Below are 18,816 nucleotides of genomic sequence, written 5' to 3' on the forward strand. Positions count from 1 at the left end.
ATAGACAATGATCAACTCAAAAGATAGAGTTTTCCTTCGAACGACCAACTGTTGGGCGACGACAAACTGGATGATGACAAACAAAAGTAATGGATGTTGTAGTAGTTGGTTTTTCGACGAGTTAATGTGATCTTCAATGGTGAGTAATGCTGATGGTTGGTTCTAACTTATATAACTTAACATTCATAATTCTAAACAAAATAAATTACTTAAATTAATTATTATTTTAATAAAAAATATTAAATTTAATAAATGATTAATTTTAATAAATTCGTATACTTTTTAATATTTACATAATAAAGACAATTATTATGGTACATTTTGATACGTTTAGTGATACGTTACGGTATACGACGTGCGTTGTAGACATATTCTTATGTTTAGATGTTAAAATTATAAGGATGAACTAATCATATTTGATTATCAGATTATGTAATTAAAAAATTAAATATTTAATTACAACAAAAAACTAATATCAAATTACACCATTAAAATTATAGACTCTTGATTTTATAAAAATGAATACTTCGAATATCAGTTTAGGGACAGACATAAAATTATATATTAGGAGAAGAGTTATAAAATTTTAGGAAAATTTATAAAATTTTAGGGAACAAAAATTGTATAAATAGAAAAAAAATCTGGACTAACAAAAATTTGAAATTTGTAGAGGAATACTTGTCCCTACCAATTCTCTACTACCCATACCTAGATACAATCCTAAACAAAAATATAAATATTAAAACTAAGTAATAAAAGTAACGTTTATGTGAATAGTCTCCTATGTTTTCGGTATGACCCATTTTAGTCACTAATTTAAAAATTAGGGGGAAATGTTCTTAATATTATCGATCCATTCGATTTTAATCCCTAACATTATCGATCCGTTTGATTTAGTCCTCAACTGTTAGTTCCAGTCTGATTTAGTCCCTCAACCATGTTAGGGACATAAACAAAGGAAATTAAAGAAAATGGGGTAATGTCAAAGATCATTTACCCTTAATTTTTAAATTGGTGACCAAAGTCGATCATACCCTAAACAAAATAGACTATTCGCATAGTTACCCTTATTCAAAGGGATATGATCTATTTACAAGTGTAAAATATCTTTTCAGTTTATAAAGATTGAAGGTCGTGGATGAGTGAAAATATAAAATTAGATTAATTTTTTGTTTTTTCTGTAAATATATTCTGATCTTCTACTATTAATCTCAATCATCTATTTTCAATCATTCAACTATTCTAAATTTTCTAAACTAAAAATTTTATAATGTGTAATTAGATTATATCCGCATAGAAATGTAATGGTTAGTTTTATTACGTGATAGAACTAATTTCAAGTTCAATTGGGCTTCAAAGCCCGAGCCTCCGTAACCAAACCCAATAACAATTGGCGAGCAAGTAGTCAATATTTAAAACTAGTTGTGTAGAAGTAAGCCGAAGCACACAAAGCGACAACATAAGGTGGTGTTTGTTTTACTTCTGTAAGGTCTGCAAAGCTTTTATGTTTGCACCGCACAGACATTGGATTTTGTAGACCGTTTATTTTTTTAGAAGACATAAACTTTTTTAACGTTTGCACGTGGTCTGCGCGATGCAATGTTGACCTTATGTCTGCAGACGTCTTCTAACATCTTCAAAAGGTTTTATATTTAATTTTATATTATATTTGATTTTAATTTTAATATATTTTTTAAAAAGTTATATTATTTTTTAATATATATATTATATATATTAATTTTAATATTAATTTTAAAATAATTAAATATTAATTTTTTTAATATTATATTATAGATATTTAATTTTATATCATATAAATTATTTTATATATTATTAAAATTTTATATTTATTTTAATTATTTTGATTTAAGTTTAAATATAATATATTTTTAGATTTGTTATTTTCAAATTATATTTAAATTTTTTTACAAATGTAAGTATTTAAACCACATTGCTTAATAAAAAAATGATTTAATTGTTTGATAATTAAGATTTTAAAATATAAAAAATTATAAATTATGTTTTTAAAATTTAAAATATAATCACAATTAAATAAAAAATAATCATAAAATAACTTTATAAATTTAAAAAAATATTTTCTAAAAATATCATATAATTCTAAAAATAATTATGAATAATATTTAAAAAATTTAAAAGTATTAAATAATTACATATTTAAAAAATCATATAATTTAATGATTATTTATAAATTTTATTCTATAAAACTTATAAATTAATAATACGTGTGATTATGTGAAACATATAATAAAATTAATAAGGTGGTGTTTGTTTTTCTAAAAAAATATTATTGTAGTTGTATAAATTATTTAAATTTTAATATTGTAAACTAAAATTATTTAAATCTCAGTATTGCAAAACTCTTTTAAGTTTAAAAAATCAGTTTATTTATATTTCAGTTTATTTTAACACTCTGCAGACGTTAAAAAACAACAGTATTATTCTTGCAGACTGCAGACTTTTAGTCCATCTCTTCTACTGCAGATGCATGTAGATGTGGTCCGCAGATTATACACTTTTTACCTTTATAAAAACAAATACCACCTAAGTGAAAGACACATCCTTCTAGGTATATATATGAGGATTACGTTGCAGGGTGGGAGATGGGAGTTTTAAATAGATCCATCTCCTGAAAGAGTAATGGAAAGAGTTTTAACATAACAAATAATAAAATATGTACGAACTAAATTATTTTAGTAATTAAATTTATTATTATCGTTTGAAAATCTGGATTCAAGTATTGTAAATATAAGAATATAAATGTCAATTATTAAATGATTAAAAAATATTTAAAGAGATTTTATCTAGTATTCACTGTAACATTATCAAAATAATAATAATAGTAAAGATGTTTACTTTACGCCACATACAAACCATTATCAAAGCCCAATCAAGTTAATATCTTTACTATCAAATTTTCAAATACCCTAAAAATATTAAAGATTCAAAATTTTTATTTTCTGTTGATTTTCTTAACCATCTAAACAAAAGAATATGAACCGAATATAAAATAAAATAATCATGATTCCACAATAAAAATATATACGAAAATAATATATATATATATATATATATATATATATATATCAAATTTTCAAATACCCTAAAATATTAAAGATTCAAAATTTTATTTTCTGTTGATTTTCTTAACCATCTAAACAAAAGAATAGAACCGAATATAAAATAAAATAATTCATGATTCCACAATAAAAATCATATATATGACGAAAATAATATATATATATATTATATATATATATATATACAACGAAGAGATTAATAAAAAATATTTTCAAGACTCATACAAGTAAAATAAAAACTTGAGTTTAATTTAATAGATTTAGTAAAATGATCAATTGATATTAAAATAATTTTATTAAATCAATTAAATATGTGAGATATTATAGTAATTATAAATTATATTCGTTTTAAAAGTTTCCCTAATTATTTAAATTCATATTCTTATGAATCACATTCTTTGCTATTATTAAGATCATTTACTTAAATCAACTCCATTAATTATAAAATTAATCATAGGTCATTTTTTCCCCAACCGAACTCGTCGCATTCCTTTCTCTATTACTGTATTGATGTGCCCCCATCAACACCTTTTGCTTTGGATATCTCATCGAACGGTTGATATTTACTTTAAATCATACGACATCATGGTATGGGGAACACCTTATTTTCCTACTTTTTCCCATGCCGGCACGCATCTCTTAATCGCCAAGCTTATCTAGTTTTGAACTACACTATTCCACTCGTGTAGCAGCGCGTGTATTTATTCCTCTTTACATTCATCCGTTTTAATACTCAGCTTTCAATCTATAAGTATTACATTTACATAGTAGACTTTCGTTTTATTAGCGGAGATATCAAAATCTCCGAACAAAATCATATAATTAAAATATATTTTTATTCTTTGTACATTTCATAATCAATTATTTATTAAATTTATTAAGAGATTACAACATTAAGTAAATATTTTTTTAGAACTTTTGAGTTTAAATAATTATATTTATAATGTATGTTATCAATAGTTAAGAAAAATTTAAATAAATATTATTTTATAATTATCACAAATTATTAAAAATTAATTATTTATTAGATTGACGTTCAAAACACACTTTAAAATCGATAAATCGAGAAAAATTATATTTAAACAAGACAATCCAAACACAATAATAACTCATATTGAATGAAATACGAACATAAAAAAACTCTTAAACAACAACAAGATATAAATCGACAACATTCATAAAATGGTGATAAGTATTAAACAATAAATAAATATTTTTTTTAAAATTTTAAATGAATTATATTAAATCTTGTTATGTTTGTTTTTAAATAATGTATGCATAATTATACTTATTTTAATTAATTTACATGAAATATATTAACAATGATATGTAAGCATTAACTGTGTAAAAGGGTAACATTTTTTAATTATATTTCACCAAAACTTGTAATTTCCTTTATATTGATTTATTAAACAATTTTAAATATACATTTTTACTTTCAACGTTTCTTTCACCGTCACAAAATCTAATATAATATTCTTTAATTATTTTATATATTTTTATTTTTTACATCAAAATTGACAGAAGAAGTAAGATGTGCACGCGCTTAAATCGAGACGAAGATTAGCAAGATAAGGCTAAAGACAAATAAATACATATTTATTTGTTTATTATTTTCCTTTGTTTCCTCTTATAAATATCTTACGCAAAACTGTAATCTCATCACGATTTCGCTTTCTTACCTCGAACGCCGAACAGAAGCCCGTCTCTCTCTGATCTTCCTCTTTCTCTTCCCCTTTTGTTTTAGATAGAAACAAGGATAAGGAGATCAATCGACAGCAATTTTGCTGCAACACCTCAATCCTTCACTTACTTCTTCGTCCGAACAGAATTACAACCCTGCTCTATCTGTATGCTCTATTTTTTCATTCTCTGGATTATCTTTTTTACCGTTTCATTGGAGCTTGATTTCCTATCTTCGATCCAGTTTAAGTATTGAGCCAATATTTTTATTTAGGACTTTAATTTGATTATTTAATGTTCTCTGTCAAACTTACCTCTTCTTTTATTAATAAATTAATGTCATATATTTTCTAAAAATAATAAGATGATTATTGGACTTATCAATCTATTTTAAAATAGTCAATGTGATGTTATAATAAGTGTAAAAGTTTAATGATTATTTATAATATTTTGATAAAAATGTAATGGTCGTTCTATATGGCCCAAAATTTTATATGTTCTAATTTCGCCTTTAAACTTTTAATGTTTTAGGGGGAATTATTGGAATGTTCGAAAGTTGTAGATCAATTTAGAAGGGGGTATCTAGGGGTAGATTTGAATATTCAAAAGTTTGAGGATCAATTAATATGAGTCATAATTTAGGGATAAATTAAAGTGTTCAAGTGTTTAAGGTTAATTAATTTAGAATAATGTTATAGTTTGAACAATTAACTCATAAAATACTAGAAGGGTCATAAGCTCCAAAGAATAAAAAATTAAAGAGAGATTTCGAATAGATTTTTAATGGGTCTAGGGGTGGGTTAAATTGAAATAGCCACGTGGCGATAATGTGAGGGTAGTGGTACTAATCATAGGAGAGAGGGGAATGGGAGGAGGCATATAGGCGGCATTTGGTTCAAGAAAACCATGTGAATACATGGGCTTTCTGTGGGTCCCCTATCTTTCTCTGGATACTTGACCTTTAAATATAATATAGAACCCTAACCTCATTAAATTGTTTAGTGGAAAAGAACGGGGAAGGTGGGTGATGTTTCCGAACGTCAAACCCGTGGGTAATGTTTATATTTCCCTTCTTTTTTTGTTTTTAATAAAGCTATAGGAGAGGAGTAGGGGTAGTTGGGGGGAAACGGATTGGGGCATTTATGACATTTAATGGAAGGCGCGTCCCCGAGGATGCGTCTTCCACACGTGGCATCTGAGTCATCAGAATCCCGCGAAAGCGCGTCCCAGGGGATGCGCCTTTGAGCCACGTCAGCCGAATGGGTGCTACTTCGGGAAATATTGGTCAACGGGTGTTAAAAAGGGAATATTACAGACAAAAGGTGTTAGTTAAGTAAATTCGCCGTTTTATTAGCGGATATGGGGTTGTAAATGAGAGGAGACAGATCGTGAGCTACTCGAGATCGACTCGGTCAAGGCTCGATAAATACTCAGATCGAATGAATTTGACTCGAGCTCGAGCTCGACTCGAATTCTTAACGAGCCGAAATGAGCTACTTGATACTCGACTCGAAAAGCTCGTGAGCAGCTCAAAAATATGATATATTAAGATTTTATTTTTTTAAATAAATTATTAATAATATTAACATTTATGTGTTAATTTTTTAAAAAAAATACAATTTTCATGTATTTAAGGTTCATGTTTGAGTTTGAGACTTCAATCTAGTTAAGTTTAAGGTTTTTTTTCATTTCGATCCTTTTCGAGCTGCTCACGAGCTTCGGTTCAGGATTTCGAGTTCGAGTCGAGCTTAAAAATTTTAAGCTCGCCAGTTTTTGAGTCGAGTCGAGCTCAACAATACTCGAACTCGACTCGGCTCGTTTACACCCCTAAGCGGATATGTCAAAATCTTCTAAACAAAATCATATAATTAAAATATTATTTGTATCCTTTGTACATTTTAAAATCAATTATTTTATTAAATTTATTAAAAGATTACAATAATTTAAGGAAATATTTTTTTAGAACTCTTAAATTTAAATAATTATATTTATAATGCATGTTGTCAATAGTTAAGATTTTGTTTTTTAAAAATACTATTTTATAATAATCACAAATTATTTAAAAATTAATTATTTTATTAAATTGACGTTCAAAACACACTTTAAAATCGATAAATCAAGAAAAATTATATTTAAACAAGACAATCCAAACACAATAATAACTCATATATTGAAGGAAATACCAACATAAAAAAACTCTTTAACAACAACAAGAGATAAATCGACAACATTCATAAAAATGGTGACAAGTTATTAAACAATAAATAAAAATATTTTATTAAAATTTTAAATGAATTATATTAAATCTTGTTATGTTTGTTTTTAAATAATGTATGAAAAATTATACTTAATTTTAATTAATTTACATGAAATATATTATAACAATGATATGTATGCATTAACTGTGTAAAAGGATAACACTTTAATTATATTTCACCAAAACTTGTAATTTGCCTGTATATTGATTTATTAAACAATTTTAAATATATACATTTTTACGCGTTGAATCGAGACGAAGATTAGCAAGATAAGGCTAAAGACAAATAAAATATATATTTATTTGTTTATTATTTTCCTTTGTTTCCTCTTATAAATATCTTACGCAAAACTGAAATCTCATCACGATTTCGCTTTCTTACCTCGAACGCCGAACAGAAGCCTCGTCTCTCTCTGATCTTCCTCTTTCTCTTCCCCTTTTGTTTTAGATAGAAACAATGGATAAGGCGATCAATCGACAGCAAATTTTGTTGCAACACCTCAATCCTTCACTTACTTCTTCGTCCGAACAGAATTACAACCCTGCTCTATCTGTATGCTCTATTTTTTTCATTCTCTGGATTATCTTTTTTACCGTTTCATTGGAGCTTGATTTCCTATCTTCGATCCAGTTTAAGTATTGAGCCAATATTTTTATTTAGGACTTTAATTTGATTATTTAATGTTCTCTGTCATACATTACCTCTTCTTTTATTTAATAAATTAATGTTTGAAAAAAAATCTTCAGGCATCGGTTTGTTTGGCTGGAGATAGCGCTTCTTATCAACGAACTAATTTATTTGGAGATGACGTGGTTATAGTAGCGTAAGTAACTAGTTTGAATTTATTGATCTATAGTTATTGCAATTTTTTGTTATAAAATAACTGAGGTTGTGTTTGTGAATTTGGATTTCAGGAATACTAAGTTGTGTGATAAAGTAGTATATAAGTATAACATTCATGGTTGTTGCTATAACTAATTGTGAAATTCCCATTTTTATAGCTTTCAAATATATAATCATGGTAAAGTTTACTGATTTTTGTATTTTATATATATCATATTCACAAGTAGTAAACTAAACTTAAATCCAAATTTTCAAATACATGATTTCCAACTTAACATAAGATTTTATTTTTATTTTTTGTTTAATGGGTGTCTTAATTTTACAGAGCTTATAGGACTGCCCTCTGCAAATCAAAGCGAGGTGGTTTCAAAGATACTTATCCTGATGATTTACTTGCACCTGTTTTAAGGGTTTGTATCTTTTTCTGTTCTTTTAAATGGTTTTTCTTGTTTTTTAATTTTTCAAGTGATTTATATCCTTTTATTTTGTTGTTATGGGTATGTTGAGATCAGGCAGTGATAGAGAAAACAAACTTGAATCCGAGTGAAGTTGGGGATATTGTTGTTGGAACAGTCTTGGCACCAGGATCTCAACGGGCCAGTGAGTGCAGGATGGCTGCTTTCTATGCCGGCTTCCCTGGTATACATAGATATTGTTAATTATGTGTTGTTACTGGTTCGTGTTTATTTTAGTGTTTTGTTGGTTGATTGTAGCACATTTTTGGTGATACAGAAACTGTGCCTGTTAGAACTGTGAACAGGCAATGCTCATCTGGGCTTCAGGCGGTTGCTGATGTAGCCGCTGCAATAAAAGCAGGGTTTTATGACATTGGTAGGAGATATTCCTTTCTCTCTTTATACAATGTTTGCACTATATTTATTACTCACCACTTGTAATTAATGTAGGCATTGGGGCTGGGTTGGAATCCATGACCTCTAATCCAATGGCTTGGGAAGGATCAGTTAACCCAAGGGTACTCTCTCTCTCTCTTTTTGTGTGCTTACATCTATTTATCATTCCTATGTTACTAAAACTTGGTTTGTCAAATATGGATATATATTGTATGCCTGGTACGTTCAATTTTTTGCAAGTTTTTCATATATTTGGAGGGTATTTGGTGGATCATATCCTCATATGTATCTAGCCTTGATCACGAGTGTGAGATATGGATACTTTTGGAAAAGTCGAGAGCCAGAGCAACAAATTCTCATTCACCAATATCTTATGAATACTGGGATTTTAATTCCTGGTATGATCTTTTGCTGATTTTGTGCAGGCGAAGCAGATGGAGCAAGCTCAGAATTGTCTCCTTCCAATGGGTGTTACATCGGAGAATGTTGCTCATCGCTTTGGTGTGACAAGGCAGGAGCAAGATCAGGCTGCTGTAAGTTGAATGATTGCTGTGTTGTATCATATGGTGTTGCAAGTTATCTATATAAATTTAATTTCTTTGATGCTGGTTGTTAGGCTGAATCACACAGGAAAGCAGCAGCTGCTACAGCTTCTGGTAAATTTAAAGATGAAATAATCCCTGTGAAAACCAAGGTAGTTACATCTTTTTCCATTTTTTTCCACCTTGTAAATTCAATCTATGTTTCATACTCTTATGTAAATCTTTGTGTCAGTATTCTCATGTTTGGATTGTAACATTTCTTGTATGAAGATTGTTGATCCAAAGACTGGGGACGAGAAACCTGTCACAATCTCTGTTGATGATGGTATCCGACATAACACTTCAGTGTCAGATCTGGCAAAACTAAAGCCTGTATTCAAGAAAGATGGGAGCACCACTGCTGGTATTGACTAATGTGCCATTTTCTCACTGGAATTCTTTTCTGCTCTGATGGTTTTATCTTATTTGTTTGAATTTTGTTTGTATTGTAGGAAATTCTAGTCAAGTGAGTGACGGTGCTGGGGCTGTTTTGCTCATGAAAAGAAGTGTTGCCATGCAGAAAGGGCTGCCAATTCTTGGTGTATTCAGGTGTGTAATGGCTGGTTTTATGTCCTGATATATATCTTATAGATGAATTTTGAACAGTGACCTCATGATGTTCGTATAGCCAGTATAAAGTCAGAACTCTCTGCTCTGCTACATCTGCTGTCCTTTGGACTTTTGTAGTGCCTACCACAATCTTATTGTTTTGAATATATTCCGTAGTGAAGGCTATATTCTAAGCTTTGATTTCTTGCTTTATGTGGTTCCTAAATAGCATATTAGTGTTTACATTCACTTGTTACCAGCCCATGATACTTGGACTCAGGTGTCAGTGTTGGACATGGGTATGTATCCGACACGGGTATGGCTAGATTTTCCCCAGTTTTCCTATATATTTTTGAGGATCCTTAGGGATTTATTCTCATATACAAGTATCAGACACAGCATGACACAGGTACTTTATGAAAAATGAAGAGTTTGAGTAACATTTGCTAGTAAAACATGCGTGACTGGTCCTAGAAGATGCAGCTGTGTGTGGCAGTTGCCTTCTATGACTCGGACTCGGGGCCTGAGTGTTGGATATGATTGTCTCGAATACAAGATGCTCAATTTTTGAAGTTCTTTCATGTATCTGAAAGGTCTTGGCGAGTCATGTTCCCATACGCATGTCCTTATTTGTGTTGGACTTGGAGATTTCAAGAAAATGAATAGTTGTAGGTTGCTGTGTGTCTTAGAAACTCTCTTTTTCCTGACCGTATACTTTACCTTATAGCTTTCTTTAAGTTTTAATGAGAAAAAATCATTTAGGGTTATTTGTTCTATTGTCAACAACTCATTCCCTGAACTAATGAGAAACATGATATTTTCTATTAATTTAATAAGCAATTGTTTCTCATGCAGGACTTTTTCTGCGGTTGGTGTGGATCCGGCTATCATGGGTGTTGGCCCAGCTGTGGCAATTCCAGCAGCAGTTAAAGCTGCTGGTCTCGAACTTGATGATATTGATCTTTTTGAGATAAATGAGGTACACTATAGTTTTTCACATAGTTGCAAATTCATTAGTTAAAAAGAATATTATACACGGAAGCCTCTAATTTATTCATGTGTTGCAGGCATTTGCATCTCAGTTTGTATACTGCCGCAAGAAGCTGGAACTAGATCCGCTAAAGATTAATGTTAATGGAGGTGCAATGGCAATTGGGCATCCATTGGGTGCAACAGGTATTTTAACACGATAATCTTTTTCCTTATTATTGTCATTATCTGCTATAGTTTCTGAAGGTAATCCACTAAAGATTATATCTTTCGAGTAAAGTGTGCACTTAGAGAATGTGCTTAAGCAAAGGCGATACCTGATTAATATGTATTTTCTTTTATTTTTAACTTTTTCCATCATGTACTTCTACTAGATGTCAAACGACAAATAATTTCCGGCCTTGCATTTGCAGTAAAGGGGTATAGTGTGTTAGAGTGGATCCTGCACCCTCGACATTTATGCTTTATTAATTAAAAAGGAATATGTTAGAGTTTTAATTCCCAATATTTGTGTATTCAATAAGAAAATTTTTACATGTTTTGTACGGTAATATAAGATCACTCTTTAAGTTTTTTTTCCGCAATTATGTATTTTGTGCCTATAAACAGAAACACGTGGAAACGCATATAGTATCTTCGGTCGGGACTGCTTTTTGTATGGATCTTGTGTTTGGAATGCATGTTGTGCCTTTGATAACATTGATCTTTGTCCATCGGCAGTAAAGTAAGATCAGCATGCAAATGTAATAGACTAACAATTAATTTAGTTGTGTCGTGGGCTGTGTTTTTTGTGTCATAATTATATTCAAGATATTTTATATTTATACATATGTTATTATGTTACTGGTTTGTTTTGTGTATATTTTGACATATTCTTGTATTTGTGTTTCTTTTCCCATTCCATGTGTGTTGGTTAATTTTTCCAATGTCACTGTATGTAAACTTTTGTGCTTTTGTTGAAGGTGCTCGTTGTGTTGCTACACTTTTGCACGAAATGAAGCGGCGTGGCAAAGACTGCCGCTTTGGCGTGATCTCAATGTGCATAGGTACCATTCTTTCCTTATCACTTTCCCCTGCTGAAATATCTCTGGTTGAATGTTGAGCATAAATTTTTACCACTGAAATGCCAGGCACTGGGATGGGGGCAGCAGCTGTTTTCGAGAGAGGTGATAGAACGGATGAGCTTTGCAATGCTCGGAAAATTGATAGTAACAACCTCTTATCCAAGGATGCCCGTTAGATTGGTGTGACATTCATTCTAAATTGTGGTGCGAACTTTGAATAAAAGAGTGTAATAAGCGCCGCTATATCCACTTCCTCTTGAGAATTTTAATTTGCTGCTCTATATATTTTCATGAATTACTCGGATCAATTTGCTAGACTATTTGTTCTTGAAAATGCTAGTAGTAGTGTTGAATACCGAAGAGAGTACAATTTTATTGTTAAATTTGATCATCAGTTGATCATAACATCAGAATTGAGTTATCACTTAAAGAGTTAATTACATTTGAGTGGATTATCATAATTATAAAATAAATAATTCGATTATAACTTAAAAGAGTTAATATAAGTTACGTATTTAACGATAAGATAAATTTAAGTATTATAATTGATAATCAAAGGAACTTAATTTTCATTTGAATAGTCTGGTAATAATAAAGAAATATCTATCTAGAATATTGAGAAGAGACATACAACTGCAGAGTTAATATATAATTGCATTCCCAAACTTACTCGTGATATAATGAACACACACGTAGCAGAAGATTAAATACCATTGATGGTGTTTTGATGGGTTACAAAAGGATATGAATAAGAGAAGTTACAAGACACAACATCCAACTTCAAACTCCATCATCATCTTTCCCCATCTTCCACAACGCTGTACTCTAGCAGCTTCTTTTCCCTGCAAAAGTTCATTAGAAAGTACCATCCAATGGCGCCCACAGTCATGACTCCACTAATCAAAAACACTATTTTAGTGGCAATAACCATGATAACCACAAGGAATGCTGATGGTATTAAGCACATTAAAACCAGCCCTGGAATCCTTAGAGGAACCCTGTAAGGTCTCTTTATTGCAGGCAACTTTCTCCTCAACCAAACAAAAGATGCAAATTCCAGCAGCATTCCCAAACTGTACAGGAAATTCGCCGACGATATGATATCGGTGAAATTCATGTACGACATTCCGATTGTGATCAAAGTGGAGATCAGTATCCCCACCCAAGGTGTGTTGAACCATTTGGATCTGCTGCTGAAAAACTTGGGCAGAATTGATAAATCCGCCATTCCCTCCAGTTGATAAGCACAAGCACTTAGTTGAGCTTCGAATAAACCGATTGCCGATAAAACAGCTCCCACTTCGATCCAGACTTTTAGCCACTTGCCTGCGATCATCTCCGCCGCGTCTGCATGAAACCCGGACCCCCATTCGTTTTGATCGACGGAAACGGCACCGATAACAGCGAAGAGTGGTACGAGGTAGGCTAAGCAAGTGAAAACCACTGCCACTAGAAGAGCTCGAGGGAACGTTTTCTGGGGGTTATCTACTTCGCCGGCGAGAGTACTGACGTTGTCCCAGAAGTTTAAATTCCAGAAAAGGGTGTTGAAGAAGAGATTCCAATCTCTTTTAACACTTCTCTGACCTAGACTGATCCATCTATGGGGTTGGATCTTGGGGATTGCTACGAGCGACATGATAACGAAAGGCGAAAGGGAAACAAGGCCTAGCAAAACAGCACCCCAACCGACGATGGCTAATCCGGTATAATTCACAAAAGATAAAATCACCGTCGACATCAAAATAGAGATCTGGCGAGGCCAGCCTGACTCCAAAGGATGAATGATCTTCTCCAGGTAGTCGACGCAGAGAACCGGGAAAGCGGCGATGTTAATGACACCACTCAAGAACTTCCAGGATCCCATAAGGGACCCGACGAATGGACCGAAGGCACGTTCGGCCCAAATAACGAAGCCTCCGTTACCGGGAAAAGCAGTAGAGAGCTCTGCCGTGATGAGAGCTTCGGGGACGCTCCAGATAAAAGGGAAGAGGAGGAATCCGAGAAGAGCGATAAGGGGTCCGGCAGCCTGGACGGCGGGTTCTTCTCCATAGGGACCGCCGGCAACTTCGAAATAGATGAGGAAGATTAGAGGGATAAGAGTAAGTTTTTTGGGTGTTTTGGGGGGAGATTGGTGGTCAAGGTTTTGTTCAACGTCCATGGACATTGGATCAGAAAACAAGGGTGGCTTGGATGAGTTGTTTAGTAATAATTGTGAGAAGTCAGACGAGCTTTAAGAGTTGCTGATATTTTTTAACAAACGTAGTCAAAAAGGAGGGGGTCGTTCTGCGGTGCGGCGCCTAAAAAACGGTTAATATACGGCGTGACCGGTTAAACAAGTGACCGGTTAAAATTTAGACCGGTTATGTTATATTATTTAACCGGAAATATTATAAAGTACAATAACATACTAGGTAGCGCTTATATAATTTAATAGGTAGCGCTTATATTTACCTATTTTATAAGTAAACCAGTATATTTATACCGATAGCATTGCAAATTTACCTATTACATTATATTATATTGAAAGTGTCCATACTTTTTATAAAAAGGATCGATACTTTAACAGTGTTTCATGTTTTCCACCTACAATATTGATTTAATAATTTCATTTGCACAAAAAATTATTTGATTGTTTTGATATTTTATAAAATATTATTTAGAATTTTTAATTTAATAATAATATATACCGTAACGAAAAAAATAAATCATTAGACGCCTATAATTACTAAATTAATATCTTAAAACTCACTCAAAAGATAACCTTAAATTAATGTTTTTCACAGTGAAAAAAGTATGGACACTTTTATAAAAGGATAGACACTTTACAATAACCATTACCTATTACATTATATAAACGATACCTATTACATTATATAAGGGCTACCTATTACATCATATGTTTACCTATTATATTGAAAGTGTCCATACTTTTTATAAAAAGGATCGATACTTTTTTTAAAACTTATGTAATTTATGTTTCAATTTTTTTAACAGTGTTTCATGTTTTCCACCTACAATATTGATTTAATAATTTCATTTGCACAAAAAATTATTTGATTGTTTTGATATTTTATAAAATATTATTTAGAATTTTTAATTTAATAATAATATATACCGTAACGTAAAAAATAAATCATTAGACGCCTATAATTACTAAATTAATATCTTAAAACTCACTCAAAGATAACCTTAAATTAATGTTTTCCACAGTGAAAAAAGTATGGACACTTTTATAAAAAGGATAGACACTTTACAATATAACCATTACCTATTACATTATAAACGATACCTATTACATTATATAAGGGCTACCTATTACATCATATGTTTACCTATTATATTGAAAGTGTCCATACTTTTTATAAAAAGGATCGATACTTTTTTAAAACTTATGTAATTTATGTTTCAATTTTTTAACAGTGTACTGCGAATTTAAAATGATAATACTTGTAGTTATTGTACATACCTAAATATGTACTGCGAATTTAATGTTGTACCCACCCTTTAACTACAGAAACATGTTCAAAATGAACCTTCGTTTACATATCCATCAACTCCTGGAGCACTGAACTTGCACAACAAAATTTTTGCCATGGATAATACTGATGTAGACAATGTTAAGCCAACCGAGGAATGCCATGAAGTACATAATGTTGATGAATCTGACAGATTGGTTGGTCAGCTCTTCTGTTCACGTGATCAAGCTTGGCACTTTTACAAGGGATTCGCACGGGAACATGGGTTTAGTGCACGTAAGGGAACAACACGGCTTGACGTGGAAGGGAATGTGAAGACACAAGAATTTTGTTGTTCCAAAGAAGGGTTTCGAGTATCAAAAGTCAATACTGTTGATCGTCAACGTGCTCATACGCCAGTCACAAGAACAGGATGTAAGGCTAGAGTCGTAGTTACAGCAACAAATACAAACGATCAGTGGGTTATAAGTAAGTCTGATCAGAAACATAATCATGCATTGTGCACATCTGCTATGACACCATTTATGCGTTCTAATCGAGCTGTAAGTAAGGCTGATATCGATGAGGCAACAACATTGAAAGAGGTCGGTGTTGGCACGTCACAAGTAATGAACTATTTAACGCAGCAGGCAGGGGCTATCATAATGTTGGATTTACACATAAAGACCTCTACAATGCACTTCAAAGAGGTAAAGCAAAGGAAATCGTCGATGGGGATGTGAATGCGCTTATTGCCTACTTTGATTATAAGAAACATGATGATCCCGGGTTTTTTATGACATACTCGGTAGACGAATCGGGGGCATTGTATAATCTTATTTGGTCGGATTCTACATCGAGATCGGATTACACATGCTTCGGTGATGTAATTGCGTTCGACACAACGTACAAAGATAATTTGTATGGTCGACCAATTATGCCTATTGTTGGTGTCAATCATCACCATAACACAATTGTGTTTGCCACTGCCATAATCGCTGACGAAACGTCTCAATCTTTCGAGTGGGTGCTACAGAATTTTTTAGAAGCCATGATGAATAAATCACCTATTTCTGTTGTAACCGATGGGGATAGGGCAATGCAGAGGGCTATCAAATCTGTTATCCCTTATGCTAAGCACAGATTATGTTCTTGGCATATTTCTCGCAATGCACAAGCTAACATTGGTGACCCAAAGTTTACAGCAGCATTCTCAAAATGCATGGCTTCCTGGTGGACAACCAAGGAATTTGATATTCAATGGCGTTCGATTGTTTCAGAATTCAACGTCCAAAAGCATCCATGGGTGATTGAGAAGGGAAATACACGACACTTATGGGCACAAGCATATCTAACCGGTCATTTCTTTGCCAATATTCGCTCAACACAAAGGTGCGAGTCTATGAATGCTTCACTAGCTATTGCACTGAAACACAAGAAGACATATTTAGATGTTGTTCGTGCAATTGAAGATGGAATTAGTAGAATGCGTATGAACGAGTTGAAAGCGGATTACTTAAGTTCCCATACGAAGCCCTTCCAGATCACAAAACTGGTCGACCTTGAAAGCCATGCCGCTGCGATTTTTACCCGCGAATCTTTTCGTGTGTTCCAAGATGAACTTACACGGGAGACATTGTACCGGATTGAGGCAGAGATTAAGTCCTTATCAGATGAATGTCAACATTATATTTTGTCAAAGTACGCAGAAAAAAATAGGAAATTTGAAATTAGTTTTGATTCTCGTACGAAAACTCTAATTTGCTCCTGCAAAAAATTCGAGACCGTTGGACTTCCGTGTCGCCATCAACTTCACATTTTGAAGCAATTGGACTACACATATTTGCCCGGGACTTTGATTCAAAGTAGGTGGACTAATGATGCGAAGGCTTCTGCACCCAGCTATGTTGATTTGAATGTGTCTCCAGAAGTGATGCAAATGGCAAGGTTCGCTGCTCTACGTTCAACGTCAAGTAGGTTATGCTACATTGCATCAAAGACAGACGAGTCTTTCAAAACCGCAAGAGATGAGATGAAAAAACTAATAGAAGAATTAGAAAACTCGTTTGGTTTGAATCATTCAGTCAACCAGAGCATTGTAGTAAACAATGTTCGTGACCCTCAACGAAAACAACGCAAGCGAAAAGAAGTGCCGAAGAACAAGGTCGAGAAGCAAATTAGGCGATGTGGGTACTGCAACGGTGAGGGGCATAACAAACTAACATGTCCTCAAGTCAAGCTTAGTTTGAGTACAAGCACACAGCCTACATCAACTGATTTTTTCGAAGACGGAATGGAATGACAACGATCTCCATATAATATATCGTAAGTATCAACATCACTCCTATTGTATGTACATATAAATATTTTGAATGAAGGAAGAAAAACCTTGTTACTTCAAATTACCGACACTTTTTTAAATGGTATGGACATAAAGTACCGACACAATATTAAAAAGTGTCGATATAGGTTGTAGACCTATTCGCTCATAAAACCGGTATATTTATACCGGTTATATTACAAAATTATCTATTACATTATAATTATGGGTTCCGATGTGTAAAATGTCGACACTTTTTTAAATTATATCGACACAATTTTCTTCCAATATGGACATAAAGTACCGACACAATATTAAAAAGTGTCGATATAGGTTGTAGACCTATTCGCGCATAAGACCGGTATATTTATACCGGTTATATTACAAAATTATCTATTACATTATAATTATGGGTTCCGATGTGTAAAATGTCGACACTTTTTTAAATTGTATCGACACATTTTTCTTCCAATATGGACATAAAGTACCGACACAATATTAAAAAGTGTCGATATAGGTTGTAGGTTGTAGACCTATTCGCGCATAAGACCGGTATATTTATACCGGTTATATTACAAAATTATCGATTACATTATAATTATGGGTTCCGATGTGTAAAATGTCGACACTTTTTTAAATCGTATCGACACATTTTTCTTCCAATATGGACATAAAGTACCGACACAATATTAAAAAGTGTCGATATAGGTTGTAGACCTATTCGCGCATAAGACCGGTATATTTATACCGGTTATATTACAAAATTATCTATTTTATTATAATATGTTGAAAGTGTCCATACTTTTTATAAAAAGGATCGAAACTTTTTTTAAAGATATGTAATTTATGTTTCAATATTTTTTAAGTATGTTTCATGTTTTCCACCTACAATATTAATTTAATAATTTCATTTGCACAAAAAATTAGTTGATTGTGTTGATATTTTATAAAATAATATTAAGAATTTTTAATTTAACAATAATATATACCGTAACGTAAAAAATTAATCATTAGACGCCTATAATTACTAAATTAATATCTTAAAACTCACTCAAATGTATATGTACACATAGAAGCAAATATGGAATAATTAATGAAAATATACATACAATATAATCACACCA

General features: G+C 32.0%; 2 protein-coding genes across 3 annotated transcripts; one reads left to right on the forward strand and one right to left on the reverse strand.

Moving 5' to 3' along the window:
* Positions 1-7,386: 7,386 nt before the first annotated feature.
* Positions 7,387-12,180, forward strand: LOC120219382 (3-ketoacyl-CoA thiolase 2, peroxisomal). Of its 2 annotated transcripts, none has more exons than XM_039216199.1 (14): positions 7,387-7,591; positions 7,786-7,862; positions 8,208-8,296; positions 8,399-8,521; positions 8,615-8,713; positions 8,788-8,855; positions 9,159-9,266; positions 9,350-9,427; positions 9,546-9,678; positions 9,767-9,863; positions 10,719-10,842; positions 10,931-11,039; positions 11,816-11,899; positions 11,984-12,180. In XM_039216199.1, the coding sequence occupies exons 1-14, from the start codon at positions 7,496-7,498 to the stop codon at positions 12,091-12,093; spliced, it is 1,395 nt and encodes a 464-aa protein (XP_039072130.1). In that variant the 5' UTR covers positions 7,387-7,495; the 3' UTR covers positions 12,094-12,180. The 2 variants fall into 2 exon arrangements, with proteins under 2 accessions (XP_039072130.1, XP_039072129.1); XM_039216198.1 differs by having other exon boundaries at positions 8,208-8,292; positions 8,395-8,521.
* Positions 12,181-12,610: 430 nt separating this feature from the next.
* LOC120219384 (probable polyamine transporter At3g13620) lies at positions 12,611-14,116 on the reverse strand. The gene has a single exon (XM_039216201.1). The coding sequence runs from the start codon at positions 14,079-14,081 to the stop codon at positions 12,711-12,713; it is 1,371 nt and encodes a 456-aa protein (XP_039072132.1). The 5' UTR covers positions 14,082-14,116; the 3' UTR covers positions 12,611-12,710.
* Between the last annotated feature and the right edge of the window lie 4,700 nt (positions 14,117-18,816).

Source organism: Hibiscus syriacus, unplaced genomic scaffold (genome assembly GCF_006381635.1).
Source record: "Hibiscus syriacus cultivar Baekdansim isolate YM2019G1 unplaced genomic scaffold, ASM638163v2 tig00110206_pilon, whole genome shotgun sequence".
Lineage (NCBI taxonomy): Eukaryota > Viridiplantae > Streptophyta > Magnoliopsida > Malvales > Malvaceae > Hibiscus > Hibiscus syriacus.

Excerpts from the sequence above, each read along its gene's own strand:
- LOC120219382 (XM_039216199.1), top strand. The coding sequence starts at position 7,496 with ATGGATAAGGCGATCAATCGACAGCAAATTTTGTTGCAACACCTCAAT. Across the intron at positions 8,297-8,398 it reads TGCACCTGTTTTAAGGGTTT|TGATAGAGAAAACAAACTTG; the intron begins GTATCTTTTTCT and ends GAGATCAGGCAG. Across the intron at positions 8,714-8,787 it reads AGCAGGGTTTTATGACATTG|GCATTGGGGCTGGGTTGGAA; the intron begins GTAGGAGATATT and ends TAATTAATGTAG.
- LOC120219384 (XM_039216201.1), bottom strand. The coding sequence starts at position 14,081 with ATGTCCATGGACGTTGAACAAAACCTTGACCACCAATCTCCCCCCAAA.